Source organism: Hyposmocoma kahamanoa, unplaced genomic scaffold, assembly GCF_003589595.1.
Source record: "Hyposmocoma kahamanoa isolate Upper Pololo Valley unplaced genomic scaffold, ASM358959v1 180, whole genome shotgun sequence".
Classification (NCBI taxonomy): domain Eukaryota; kingdom Metazoa; phylum Arthropoda; class Insecta; order Lepidoptera; family Cosmopterigidae; genus Hyposmocoma; species Hyposmocoma kahamanoa.
Window position 1 is genome coordinate 3,120,311 of NW_020653711.1, and position 15,203 is coordinate 3,135,513.

Below are 15,203 nucleotides of genomic sequence, written 5' to 3' on the forward strand. Positions count from 1 at the left end.
AGCAACTGCTTTTTTAAAAATATCAAGTGACTCGACGAACGAGTTGTGTGTGTCTGATGGTAAAGTACACGCCTGTCCATAACAGTTGCAGTGCCACTACGAGCTTTAAATCGCAAAAATCTGAGGGGCACTGCCACTGCACCCGCCATCCTGAGACGTAAGTTGACAATTCCCATGTGCCTATTGCCCAAAAAACATAAATAAAAGAGCGGATGTACTATAAGTGTGTACCCACACATACGCCAAAATATTACAACCACATGTCAATAGAAATCCTAGCAAGATTCAGATTAATCCTGGCAACAACACCGCACGCAACTTGTTATTACTGTGCATCAAGTGTGCGTAGACGCAAGCCGCTATTACGCACCCCGCACGACTTCGTTGCGTGCGATGCGATCTTTTATTATCAAACTAATTTGAATCATCCTGTACATAGTGAGTAACACGGATGTTTGTAATTTGAAAATGGTATACGATAGAAAATGTTAGTTATTTCAAAACCTCTGATTCTAATATTTATATTCAATATCATGATGTTACTAACATACGAGTATAATATTTTTTATATGAAAATATTTCACCAACTTCTTATTATTGTTGATACAAAGATCGTACAAACGCACAGAAACATCCATTAGATCCGATACTTTTTTTTTATTTATTTAGATTCATTAGTAATATTATAGTACGCCATCAGACAACCACACCAATTGCCTGGTCTGAAACTAGGGAACTCCATGTACTAAGAGTACCAGAGCAACGGAATTTATTTTCGGGCACTTTCTAGACCACCAAGACCAGAACCAAATCAGAAAACTTCAATTTACTTATTCAGGAACCTTCTCATCTAGCGCCCACAGTATAAACCGTTGGGCTACCGAGGCCGTCTCGGCTGGATGATATTCAATAAGAATACAATATTGCAATTAAGGGTCAATACGACCTCAAATGGCTTTGGTTGATTCCGTTTAACAGTGAAAGTGTTAAATCAATCACTTTTGAAATTACTATACGATGTAAAACACAATTCCTAAAAATTTTCACGATAGAAAAAAAAACACAAACTGACCTCGAAATTTTACAAGAAAGCCGCTGTATTCAATAGGTACGTAACATATATATACCAATGATTTTTTAACAGTAACTGAATTAAATAAAAGACGTATCGTACTTGATATACATTTTTCAAATGGCTTTAATTTCGTTTGTAAAAACGAAATAAAGTAAATTCTGAAATAAAGCCAGAGTCCCTACCGCTCGACCCATGCAAAACGAACCGCATTAGGATGGGAAAAATTTTAATTCGATTCTTAATATAATCTTATATAATATTATATATCTATCAGTTTTCAAGTAGCTGTAAAGGTACCTGGTTGAGCAAAGAAACTTTCATAAGATCTCATAGATGGCGCTACTGCGAAAAGCCGTTTAAATCCAATACTAATATCCGCAACAACGGCATAGAGAAATTCATCAAGAAAAAATCTGTTGGCGTGATGCGCAGCATAGTTGGCAGAGCGGTAGCCACGTTGAGGTAAGAGACGCTGTTCTAGTCGGATTTTTTCTTTGTGTTTCTTCGATCTTTGTATCAATAGTAATAAACTGTGATTCCAGTTTAGGATTTCATATTTATTAACAAACAAGACAAATAAATATAGGTAAGTTGACGTCAAAGAATACCCAGTGAGAATTTATGTCATATAAATGTATGCCAAATATTTAATAAGTAGAAGGAATTGGATTTCCGCGACATCAGCGCCTAATTCCCTTCTGACCGCGCTGGCAGCGCTAGCATAGCTGCTGGAACTCTATACGCTATGCTACTATGTTGCTCTAAGTACTTGGTAATGAAGACTTATACGAACCGTGAATATCTGTCACATTTATGGCGTCTACTAAATCGTATTAAATAGCTGTGTATTTTCTTGGTTACAAATAATATATAATATAATAGTAGCAGTACAGCTCCTTGTGAAAGAGTTCGTCCAGGGAAGTACTGCCCCCTTACCTATTTCTAGCGCCAAGCGGTAATGTGAGCATTACTGCATTCCGGTTTAGAAGGGTAAGGGTGCTGGTGAAATTACAGGCACATAGGACTTGTTAACTTATGTCTCAGGGTGACGGGTGCAGCGGGGGTGCCACTCAGCTCTTTGCGATTTAAAGCTCTGAGTGGCACTGCAACTGTTATGGACAGGCGTGTAGCTTACCATCAGGCTCACAACTTGTTCGTCCCTATTACTTGATATTATATATAAAAAAAAATAAAAATTTATTGAAAACTTAAGAGAGAATACCAGTATCTAAGTAGGCACGCCTACCTAGCTCGTTCTTTGTTTACGTATCAGATTGTACCTGTGATGGCCGAAGTAGGCCTGACAGCAATATTTGCCAAACCATTCCAAGTAGTATATCTAGGTTATTAATTTATTTAACAAAAATACAAAGATTTACAACTGTATAAACATGTTCTATAATAATAGACTTGCAGTTAGTAGCAATGCCGGAGCAGCGCCGTGGCGATGCGATGGCGCCCGCGACGCTAACTATACGTAATTACACGGCGGGAATGCGCCCGCGCCGTGCCTACCGGCACCAAGGATTCGTTACTTGCCATTGCAGGGATGAACTTAGAGCATTGTCAATGGAATGCATGAGCCGTTTATTGAGCATATTGATTTAATTATAAAGTACTGTAAAGTAGTGATACAATAATCTCAGTATAGAGTACTAAAAAAACTGACCTCAAAAGTTTATGGAATTACCAAGTATTAGGGGTTAAAGTATGAAATTGCCGTTTTATTGCAATAGGTTCTTTGAATTTTCATAGAATCTTCATGGTTTGAGGTTTTCGAATGAAACTTGTTTCAAATGGTTTCTGAGATTTTTTTTATTTTTTTATTTGAAACATTTGAATATCGACTTTCAATTGTTTTTGTTATTCAATTTAGACAAGAACGATGGATACTGCGAAAATTCGAGTGATTTTTGAATACGAGTTCCGACGCGGAACTAAAGCGGGAGAAACAGCTCGCAATATCAATGCTGCGTTTGGAGAGGGGTCTACTAATGAACGCACCGTGCGATTTTGGTTTAAACGCTTTCGTGATGGAAATTTCGACTTAAAGAACGAGCCACGAGGAAGACCGCCCACACAGGTGAATAACGATGAATTAAGAGAGATAGTGGAAGCCGATCCTAGTCAAACTACCCAGGAATTAGCGGCATGGTTTAACGTTACCTTACCCACAATATTGACTCACTTGCGTCAAATCAATAAAATAAAAAAATACGAAAAATGGGTGCCTCATGATTTGACTGATCTGCAGAAAGAAACGCGTGTTGAAACTTGTGTTGCCTTGTTAAACCGGTACAGAAATGAAGGAATATTGGATCGAATTGTAACATGTGATGAAAAGTGGATTCTTTATGATAACCGGAAAAGAAAAATGCAATGGCTGACCCCAGGTCAAATGCCACAACAGTGTCCTAAAGCAACACTTACCAATAAAAAGGTAATAGTAACTGTTTGGTGGTCTCAGTTCTCAGTGTTTGGTTATTCACTATAGTTTTCTCCAATCTGGTCAAGCAATAACGGCAGATGTCTATTGTGCCGAACTCCGAACCATGTTGACAAAACTAGCAGTAAAACAGCCCCGACTCATGAATCGATCTTCAACATTATTGCTCCACGACAACGCGAGACCTCACACAGCACGAGAAACCATTTTGACCCTTCAGGAACTGCAGTTAGAAACCATTCGTCATCCTCCGTATTCACCAGACCTTGCTCCAACGGACTACCATTTTTTTCGTGATTTGGACAATTATCTACGTGACAAGAAGTTTTCTTCCCAGGAGGCAGTACAAAATGCTTTCACACAGTTTGTGCAGTCTAGATCGTCGGAGTTCTATCGCAAAGGCATTAATAACCTTCCCATTAGATGGCAGCAATGTATAGATAATAATGGCAACTATTTTGATTAAATAAATTTGTTAAAAATTTAAAAAATAAACAATTTAGATTTTCAGTACAAATCGGCAATTTCATACTTTAACCCCTATTATTTACTAATTTGTCAAGTTTTATTGATTCGGTTACCGGAAAGTGCGCGAACCCGGATTCATCCCCTACTTTGCCACCCTTAGAGGTGGAATATTTGCTTCAAATTTCAATGGAACCAAATAAATACTAAGGTACCCTCTTTCCACCGAAAAGATATATTAAAATCGGTTCACAGATGCCGTTATCGCGTTACATACATACAAAAAAGACATAAAGTCGAATTGAGAACCTCCTCCTTTTTTTGAAGTCGGTTGGAAAATAGTGAATATCATAACATCTTAAATTAAACCGTGACCATGGGACCTGTAAAGGGCCCGAAACGTCGGTTTGTTTGAAAAAACAAATATACGCGATTTAAATCCGGAAAAACCCCCGATCCGTAAAGCTAATTTCTCAACGTCGTCATCGAAAGCATTTGAGGAAGTCACTACACTTATTAACGCAATAATTGAGAGGGAGATAGAAGGGAAAAGAAAGAAAGAAAGAACAAGAATGGCGTATAGTGAAAAAAGAAGGAGATCAAAGTGAACAGCTATAAAGGGGTCTAGGAGCTGTCTATGAACTGCGAGGAGTGTAGGAGGCTACACCGACAAGAACTTAGCTCTTAAATATAATGAATGACCACAAAGTAACACAACTTTATAAACCATTAAAAATATTGCGGGCGGGGGGGGGGGGGGGCCACACGGGGGGGTAAAAAGTGTACTGAGGGTCGTATTTCAGAACTCTACTCAATGCTCAAGTCAGGACTTGACTATGATTTCAAGCCCTGGAAATACGACCCTAATGGCAAGGACTTGAGTATGATTTCCACTGCTTGAAATCATACTCAAGTCCTGACTTGAGCATTGAGTAGAGTTCTGGAATACAATACTAAGTCCGTTCCTGTATTCTCTTAACTGCCAGTCAGGTATCCGTGTGGCATCCAACCGCATTTATTACGGCGCTGTGTCATTTGTCCTTAATAAAGTTCACAGCAAGGATAACTATAACTTATCGTGAAATTGAAAAAATTGACTCCAAAGATGTGATACTGGCCACTTTTGTCTAAGGACATGCTGGCCGACAAGAGAGTGACAAAACTCCTTGAATGTTACCGCGTATGGGGTAAACATTTCGTTAAATTAAAATAAGTCGTAAAGTCGTAAAATTAAAATAAAGAATGGCGGGAATTAAAATAAAGACAGGGCGTGCCATTTTTTATTTTTATTTTATAAATTTTGTCTTCCTCATCTAGGGACGAGGAAGGCAACATTTAGAATAGGCCTGTATTATATAGATGTTGAAAACATCAGCCGCAACTATAGGACCAGTAAATAGTGGTAGTGTACCAAACAAATACAGTGAACGCGCGATTCTATCGCTACACTTGCGATTTATAGGCGATTGCATGGATGCAAACGCGCGACCGCAGACTGTGATCATTCTCGATACTTTTTTATTCTCTGCTTTGGTAAAAGGTCAGTTATCTACTGCATTTTTTTACATGGCACCATTAAAATTACTTTCAAATTCGATTTCGACTTCCAAGGTCAATAATTTATTAAAATTTGTCTTACGATGCTGTAAAACCATTTCCGGAAAGCCGGAATTCGAAAAGTAATTAATTTATATTTGGTGGTTTTAACAATTCTATGTCGCTCCTTGTACATCTATACATGTATGTATGTGAAACACATTTTTCCGATCATTGATCATTAACTATATTTTTTCAAACAGATCGGAACGACCTGCATGAGCTAAATGGGCCACTACCACAGATTCTAGTAATCCAAATACGCCGAAGCTGTATAAAAGTACCATACTTATCTGATGACGTGAAAGTCTTTTATCAAACAAATTGATTATGTTATTCAAGTGTCAAGAAGTAACATGTCTTTCTCATAATATGGAATCAATTATACAAATTTATTGTTATTAAAATATCAAGAAATAACGTGCCTTTCTGACAGTATGGAGGTATATTTATATTTTATTAGTTTAGTATTAAGAAATAAAGTACCTGTCTGATGATGTGGAAGTCATTACATACCAATTTTATTATATTATTTAAGTTATAATAAATAACGTATCTATCTGATGCTGTAGAAGATATTTCACACCAATTTATTATGCTATAATAAGAAAATACATACCTATGTCACAAAAATACCGTTTCAAAATATTGTTAGACGCTAGCTGGGAAAATACTTGTAAGACGGAGCAGTAAAAGTTTATGTGAGCTTTTATAGATTACGTACTGCATTAAACACGATGCTGACTTTCAGGAAATGTATTAAGGAAATATTAAATAATATTAATGTATGTATTCGTAATTTGATCTTATGTTTCCTTATAGTTGAGGTTATAATTTAATTTCTTATAGTTACCGTAATGTATGTGTTTAGTGTAAAGTGAAATTTCGATTTTGCAGTATCCGAGAACAGTTAATGATATATTTTGACTTCAAAATGTAAGTAATTAAACTTTCTTCAATTGATTGTACGCGGAGTTGTTATTATTAATAGAAATATCAAATAAATACAAAGCAAAACTCTCGAACCAACAGGAAAATAAATAACTTGCTTATTCAAGATTTGGCCTACATTTATATGACCTTACTTATATTTCTTAATTAACAGGAAATTCTAAACTAGAATCAGAGTTTATTATTATTGATGCAAAGATAGAACAAACACAAAGAAAAAGTCCTTCGATCCAGCTGGAAATGAATCAACGTCTGTCGCCTTAACGTGGCTACCGCTCTGCCCTTTGAGCTATGGATCGAGCAAACAGATCTTACGAATTCGTCTGTGTTGTTCTTTCGGACCTTCGTATTAGGTTTAATTGGCTGTGAAAACATCTGAATACTATTCAATAAAAATTAAAATATATAAAGAGTGTTAAAAAAGACCGGCTATATTTCAGCTGCTGATTGTGGATGATTCCCGAAATCCGCAATCCAGAAGGGTAAATATTGTAATACTTATTCTCAAAGACCCCATTAGTGGAATCCGGAAACAAAATAAGGTAATCCCAATGCTTAAAATTTTAAAGTGTGGTCATTAGTAAAACACTTTGAAGCACTGAAAAAAAAATTAAAGCATCTAGTTTCTAAAGTTTAGTGTTTTTATATTTGGAATTCTTAGATTTTCGCGATTCACATTGAAAAAGAAAGATCTGAAAGATTTTACGGACCTTAATCGCGTTTTTTTCAAGAAACCTACGTTTCGGGCACTTTACAGCTTCCATGGACTCGGGTGATCTGAAAAGAGCCCGAAACGTTTGAAAAAACTAATGTAAACGAATAGATTAAAAAAAAATCCAATGTAAATGTAGTTTACTCACTTATGATATATGTATATTATGATTTTAAGTAAATTTATTTAAAATAATAAAACATTTTTAGTATATAGCGTTGACATAATTAACTAGCCCAGTAGCAATTAAATAGTTTCCGGAAAGGTGTATTGAATTTTATTATATATTTCTATCACTTTAAATATTTGCCAACATGTATTATTTTTTGGTGAACATTTTATGGAGCCAATTAAAACATGTTCGAATACAAAAAATTTTACTGTGTATATGTATATTGGGTCCTCATTTATTACCTGACTTCCTTCTAAGTGACTCACCACACTGGCATCGGCTTAAGCTGGTCAGAAAAGGCTTTATGTCAATGCCTATAAGAGCAAAAAACTGTATATAAAAGGTATAAAGATTTCGTGTACTACTTCTATTCACTAATGCGTTATAATTGAAATACAGCTTGCTAAAAACACCGCAACGTAAAAAATGCTCTCACCTTTATTTCGTAAAGAACAAGGATTGAAATTAATAAATGTATTTAAGATTAGTGTGCGTACGACACCGCCCACTTCATCCTTCACATCTGCGCCTAACAGCATTTGAATTACATTAATTTGTATCGGCGTATGCGTAACTTACCACGTCATTGTGTGGAGCGAGTCATAAGCAAAGTTTTTAAGTGGCGTAACACAATGAATAAGTAAAATTATTGTTAATTGTTATGCGGACGTATTTTTCTTTTATTTATAGGCCTCTTTAAGGCGATCACTTATCATCACATTAATTAGTTAAATAGGGGATAAACGTAATCTATGGTCTGTCTTTATTTAAGATGGCATAAAATGACAGTTCATTGACGCGAGGCCCGCTTGCAAGGAGCTTTTGCAGTCGACAAATATTCTATCGACTATCGATTGAATGTTGGTCACGCTTATGCAATAAACAGCCAAACTTGTTTCATTTGAATCATCATCGCTCCATAATTAGTTCAACAGCTAGGTATAGGCACATTGAAATTGTCAATGTTTGTAAGTTCATTACACATGTACTGCATTTAGAACTACGCCTATAAAAATACAAAGAAGAGACATGTTTTAAAGATTTTCATTGTAATTCAATATAGATAATCAAATTTGCCTGTTCTTATTAAAATATATGTGAATAAAAATTGTTTTCGATACATGTAAGCCAATCGTCAAAATAAGAATAAAGAAGGCAACAGCGCAATTGGTAATCATTAGAACGTAGTAATATCACAATTCAGACATTTTTGTCAAAATTTTGCATTCTTTCCCAATCTATCGATAAAACTGTGAACAACCTAGATGACTATTTAAAATTTTATGAAAACTGGCAAGCCCACAAATGTCATTTTTCTCCGTCTTCAAAAAAGACAGACTGTAAAAGACTATTTATAAAAATAAGAGTTTTATTGATACAAGTCTTACCTTCTTAGGGGCTTTTCCAGTATTACAGTATAGGTACAGTTTAGATCACCACTAGGCTAAGGAACTTGCATAAGTTTGTAAAACCGGAATCTGGTGCATCACGATCCACACATGATATATGTCTTCTATTGTTTCACATGTCTAACTGTTTGTTTAGGGATTCTGATTCTGCAGATAATTTACTATCGTTTTTAACTACATTTTTTGCAGCGCATATGATATTGTCCAATGCTGCAATGTTACTCTTTCCAGGTGGCAGCTTGATTGTGACAATATTCAGTTTAGTAATAGTAGTAGAACTCCTTGTGAAAGTGTTCGTCCACGGAAGTACCCCAACCGGAAATGTGAGCATCACTGCGTTCGGGTTTCGAAGGAAAATAGTTCTGGGACATAAAAGGCATATGGAACTTGTCAATTTATGTTGACAGTGACGGGCGCGGTATTGCTTCTCAGATTTATGCGTTTCAAACATTGACCTACCAATTAAAGCTCTGAGTTGTACTGCAACTACTAATTCCTGTATATAAAAGGACTAAGGACAGGCCTGTCGCTACCACCAGGCGCACGACTAGTTTATCCCCGCTAAGTATAACAAAAATATAAAAAAGTCTGGCATTCAACTGATCTCTTATTTGTTTTGTCCGACAACTTTCGTTGTAATCCAGGGCTCCATTTTCATTTAGACCTAGTTAGGGAGAGAACTTTCAAAATTATTTCCGATCTAAGTGTTCTGGATGTAGTCGTTTCATTACTATGGTACAAGAAATTGCGTAGTGTAAGACTATGTAATTATTGTAATTGTCCGTCAGTTTTAGTACTTATTATCTTTAAGTCGCTTTTAACGTCTAATATTGTTTAAAATTATGAATGATCCTGATGACGTTTCCGTCTCCGATATGTGAAATAAACATTGTAAATAGTAAATATATACAAATGTTTATTTACAAAGAGCAACTCCTTCTTACTCATTATTGTCAGTGGAATCTGCCTTACAAATAAATAGTCGAGTTAGATCAATGTTACTATTTGAAGGTAATTTGCTTACCTATGACATAAAAGTTATTTGAGTTTGATGACGAAAAATCCCAAGCAGACATAAGACTGCAACTCATTACTCTAACAATTTATTAAAATATTTTATGTTAATACTAATTCCCGTTTTAATTAACCTAATTTATTATTAAAATAAAATATTTTGTAAATCGTATGTAGCGTAAATTGGAACGTTTTTGATGGATTAAAAATAAGGTGTTAATAACTTTTGCAACTATAGACACTGGTCCAAGCCCAGGGACCACTATTATGGAAATTATTATAGATATAGTTCAGAATAGAACGCTTTCAATTAATATTAGACATAACTGGTTGATGGCTGTACCATCTTAGTGAACCGTGACCATGAGACATGTAAAAAGGCCGAAAAGTTGGTCTTTTCAAAAGTATTTGCAATTTATATAAAAAAAGTCTCTTTTCCCGAAAACCTAAGAACTGTATGTGAACCATGCTCTTGACAAGTGCCTTCTAACTTAAACCACACAATAGAAACAAGCAAGTCACGCTTCGTTATAGGTTCACACGTTGAATGCGTCCGCGCAACTAGTATAATCGACATGCAGTGACGAAATGGGTTTTGAACTTGGGAGTGCAGCCCACCGTGAACTGGCTTGAGTGCAAGGCAATTTTTTAACCTATAAAGGCCAAGATAAAAAGAGGGTTACGTTTCTCAGGGTTTAGCTTGAGCGTACGTATAGACACTTTTGTTACCCATCGTAGGTTAAACATTTCAACTTCTTAGATAAGTGAGATATCAATTGGTCTATTGGGCCTAGGTGTAACAGTAAATGATAATTTAATAATCTCAGTACAAAGTACTTAAAAAACTACCTGAAAAGTGCGTGGAATTACATGTATTTGCCAAATTTTATTGAAATCAGTTACTGGAAAGTGCGCGGGACGGGTTTCATCCCCTAGTTGACCCTTATAGGTGGATTTTTTTCTCTAAATTAAAATGGAACCACTACCGAGGTATCGTCTTTTCAACAAAAAAAGAATCATCAAAATCGGTTCACAAATACATAAACATACATACAAATAAAACATACAGTCGAATTGACGACCTCCTCCGTTTTTTAAATTCGGTTAATTAACATAAAGGTCAAACTCTAAGAAAAATTGTTTCGAACCGGCTTAATTAGAACGGAACTAACCAGCACGCCTTACAAAGTTTTCTATGTGATTGTAGCAGATGTTCGTTTATTGGTTTTTACGACTTTTTGCCTTAGCGCCATTTGTGATCTACGGAAGTTTTTTTTCACTCAGCCAGGTACTATTACAACTGCCAGCGGCTGACTAGAGATGTCACTTTGATAATTACGTGTACAATATTAAATTTTTATGGATATAATGATGTCTTACTACCACGATATACAATTATTTTTTGTTACTCCACAAGTTTATTACAATTAACTAGTAGTGTAATTTCTCCAAAAAATATTGAAAGTCATGTAGAACAGAACAAGTAGAACAGTAGATGATGTTGACGAAAATTCAACAATAGAAGAAAGATTATATCGTACCTCTTAATAACTTTTGCTAGCATAAATCATTTTATATAAAAGTGTCAAGCAGCATATTTTCGGTTTAGTAATTGACATCTTGGACTGTATGTCGTGTCAAAGCAGTTATAGGTGTAATTTGTGGTTGTCTATGTGTGTGTCCATGGCACCCGCGACACAGGGTTTCCCTAGTGCGGGGCTATGTTGAGTGTGTGCGTTATTATTATTATTATTAAAAATATAAATGATATGTAAAAAGGTACATGATCAGCGATTAATGGAGAATGTACACTTTTGAAAGAAAAGTAAGATCGTCTTACCACAGTACAATAAAACAAGTTGTGTAGCGGTTTGTATATGTGCATGCCCGCCGCGAGCCGTGTAAGGACGCACACATTTGCACAATCTCGCGGTGCACTCGAGTTGCACAGTGCAGGGTATTTACTCTCGTTCTCCGTCCGACATTTGTCCGAAAGAATTACTGTCAAATAAGTAATACTCCATAAAATTAAAAGACGTATAGACGTGGTTAAAATATGTAAACTCACATAAAAATTGAGATACTAATTCGAGGTGCTGCCATAAAATATTAATATATAAGTACTACATTTGAATAAGGTTATTTTAATATAGCACAACAATACTGTGATAAATACCTTAATTTTTAACCGATTTTTATAAGATTTTTATAAGGAGGAGGTTCTCAATTCGACAGTATTTTTATGTGTATGTTACGCGATTACTCCGACATTTGTGAACCGTTTTTCATGATTCTTTTTTTTTATTGAAAAGAGTATACCTCAGTAATGGTCCCACTTAAATTTGAAAAAAGTATTCTACCTCTAAGGCTGCCAAACTAAGGGATGCATCCGGTTTCGCGCACTTTCCGGTAACGATTTCAATAAAACTTGGCAAATAGATTTTTTATAAAAAAATTATAATTTCGAATTGTATTTTGCAACCTGTAAAAAATAAATTAATAAAGTGACAACCCTACGCTACGAGTGACACGTGTAGGCATTGACACGCCGAACAGGTGGGTGTTACACTACTAGGAAACTACATATGTTTTACGATTTTAGTTAACTAAAATGTCAAATACGGTAATTAGGGATGCAACGACGTGTATCATATGGTATTTGGAAGTTACCACCAACAAGCATTAATGGCCTCTTTTAATTGTCACATTAAATGGCTATTGAGTGGAATTGACTGCCTACAGACTTATTCCCTGAACGTTATAACTTGAGCTTTTTCAAGGCGAGACTGAACAGGCATTATTTAGGTGTTCATGCTCCATAGTCGACCTCATTGTCACTTATGAAATGGAGGTCAAATGCGCACTTATATGTTATTAAAAAAAAAAATAAACACGAGTACGACATTAAAAGTACAAATCAAAAGTTTGTAAGTATAAAATTATTGTATTTATTGTATTATAACGCTGAAAGATTTTAAGCATAATAAATAGTACAGGCGAAGTAAATTCATTATCTGCCGAATCGGCTTCCAAAAACAAAAAAAATGACCAACAGAAAGTGACAATAAAGATTCAGCATACCCTTTATCTTTTATCGAGTTAACGGTTATTGAAATTTAAATACCACAGCTGGGGGGTCTAAATCGTTAAAAGTCAATTAATAAAATGTAATTTATGTAAATTGTCGTACTAACCTCAGAAAAGTCCCGCTGCGACATTATTGTTGTTCAGCTACATTCTTCTCACAACCTGCAAACAATTAAAAATATATTTTCTTTTTCATTTAAAACCAATAAGAACAATATTACCAATTTGTCATATAAGTGATTTATATAACTTGTATTTTTATATACATTTCTTAATCAATTTGCTTGGGAAAAGATTTAGTAGTTTAGTAGTTTGCCACCTCACCTATTTCTACCACTAAGTAATAAGGTGAGCATGCAACTCCGTTTTGAAGAGTAAAGGTGCTGGTAAAATTACAAGTACATGGGACTTTTCCACTAAAGTCTCAGGGTGGCAGGCGCAGTGGCAGTGCCCGTAAGATCTTTGGGATTTAAAGCTCTGAGTGGTACTACAACTGCTATGGACAGGCGTGTAGCTTACCATCAGGCGCACGACTTGTTCGTCCTGTTATATTGTAAAAGAAATATGTCGATATAATTAATACCTATTATTTATTTGTAAGTCAATGCTATTATTTTAGATATTTTAAAGGAAATTTTAAATTGTGAGCAACGAAAGAAAATGTAGCACTTGACAACTAAGATAGTATTATCTCAAAAATTGCGTTATGCTATATTTTATCTCAAAATTGCGTTATATTAACAATTTATCTCCAAAATTTCGCTATACTGATGTGTCATTCATATACGATTTAATTTCAAAGTGACAAGACAACACTGTCGCTTTGAAACTAAACTGGTAATATTAATATAACTTAAAGCTATTTTGAGATAATACCATGTTAGTTGTCATGTGCGATGTATATTGACGTGACCTATTGACTTACTGCCTCACATTTAAAATTCTATTTAAATATTATCGAATGCTAAACGTTTGTAATTTTACGGGCATTACTACTATACAAATTTAATGTCACCTCGAGACGGTGCACCTGAACCCGGGATTGGAAGTGACTCAAATTTAATTGTTTTTGACAAACAACCAGTTCCGGGATTACACGATACTCCCATTTGGGCTCGTTTCCCAGTTGGGTTTCGTTGCAATTTTAAACCGACCCCGGGTTCAGATGCTACAAACCCCAATAATACTACTGGCACTTGGACTTGTCAACTTTATGTCTCAGTGTGACGAGCGCAGTGGCAGTGTTCCTTTCACGTTTAACGTTTAATGTTAAGAAGGGGGCATTTGCCAAACTTCGATCCAAACGGCGTAAGGTGCCTTATGCTATTTGGCAAATCCTTACACCACAATGGCAAATGTATGCCATAGATACGATAGAGATAAGAAGTGCATTTGTTATAGATAGACGTGTTGCTTACGAGGCACCTGTATGTCCCATCACTTGATAGTATAAAAAAAAAGATAGGATTTCGTTAAAACAAGTTCTGATGAAATTCAATATTAAATCGTTATATGTTAAATGTTAAAGGTATAAGGTAATAATTTTAAATGCTATTTACTTTCTTCGCTTAATACGTGTTACCTAATCAGCTAATAACTTCGACGAGTTTCAATGTTTCGCAATATTTATTTTCTCCATTTTAAAGCACGTGTTAATTAATACTCTGTTCTTAACATTAATGTTTCAAGAGATGCACTGCTCATCTAATCCTACAAACAACCTTTTGTGGTAATAGCTGAGCCTTGTTATGGGTTGTAAATGTTGGTTTTTACGATGGTGCTTTCCTTTTTAGCAGACTTGAAAAGGAGGAGGTTCTTAATTCGACTGCATTTTTTGTGTGTATTTCCTAATGCGATTATTCCGATAATATCCTATTTTTTGTTGAAAAGGGAGTACCTCAATAGCGGTTCCATTTAAATATGAAGAAAATAATATCCTACCTCTAAGGGTGGCAATGTAGGCGTGAATCCGGTTTATTAGATTTCAGAAACTTGGCAAATAGATGTAACAAAGACAGCGAAAGTGGGTAACAGTGGCGAGGCGTCCATATAACTCGATTATCACCTGCTTGCCTAAAATTTTGAACCTATTATCAAATACTATATTTTGTGCTAAATTTTATGTGTAGAATAAGTCAACCAGTGAAATGAAATATACTAGTACCTTGTGTGCTAATAAGTTGTGTTAAAGTGTAGCCAAGGCGCCACTTTTTCTTAAGGTAGGTAATGAAATGAAAATGAAAATGAAAATGAAAATGAAAATGAAAATGAAAATG

The 15,203-nt window shown here is 35.3% G+C and overlaps 1 protein-coding gene across 2 annotated transcripts in view; it reads right to left on the reverse strand.

Annotated features, from left to right (window-relative positions):
• LOC113225943 (tetratricopeptide repeat protein 28) overlaps positions 1-15,203 on the reverse strand; it is a 109,315-nt gene that overhangs the window by 87,459 nt on the left and 6,653 nt on the right. For both annotated transcript variants that reach the window (XM_026458424.1, XM_026458423.1), the window contains exon 2: positions 13,035-13,089. In XM_026458424.1, the coding sequence (XP_026314209.1) occupies positions 13,035-13,058 (24 nt within the window). In that variant the 5' untranslated portion in view covers positions 13,059-13,089. The remainder of the gene's footprint in view (positions 1-13,034; positions 13,090-15,203) is intronic.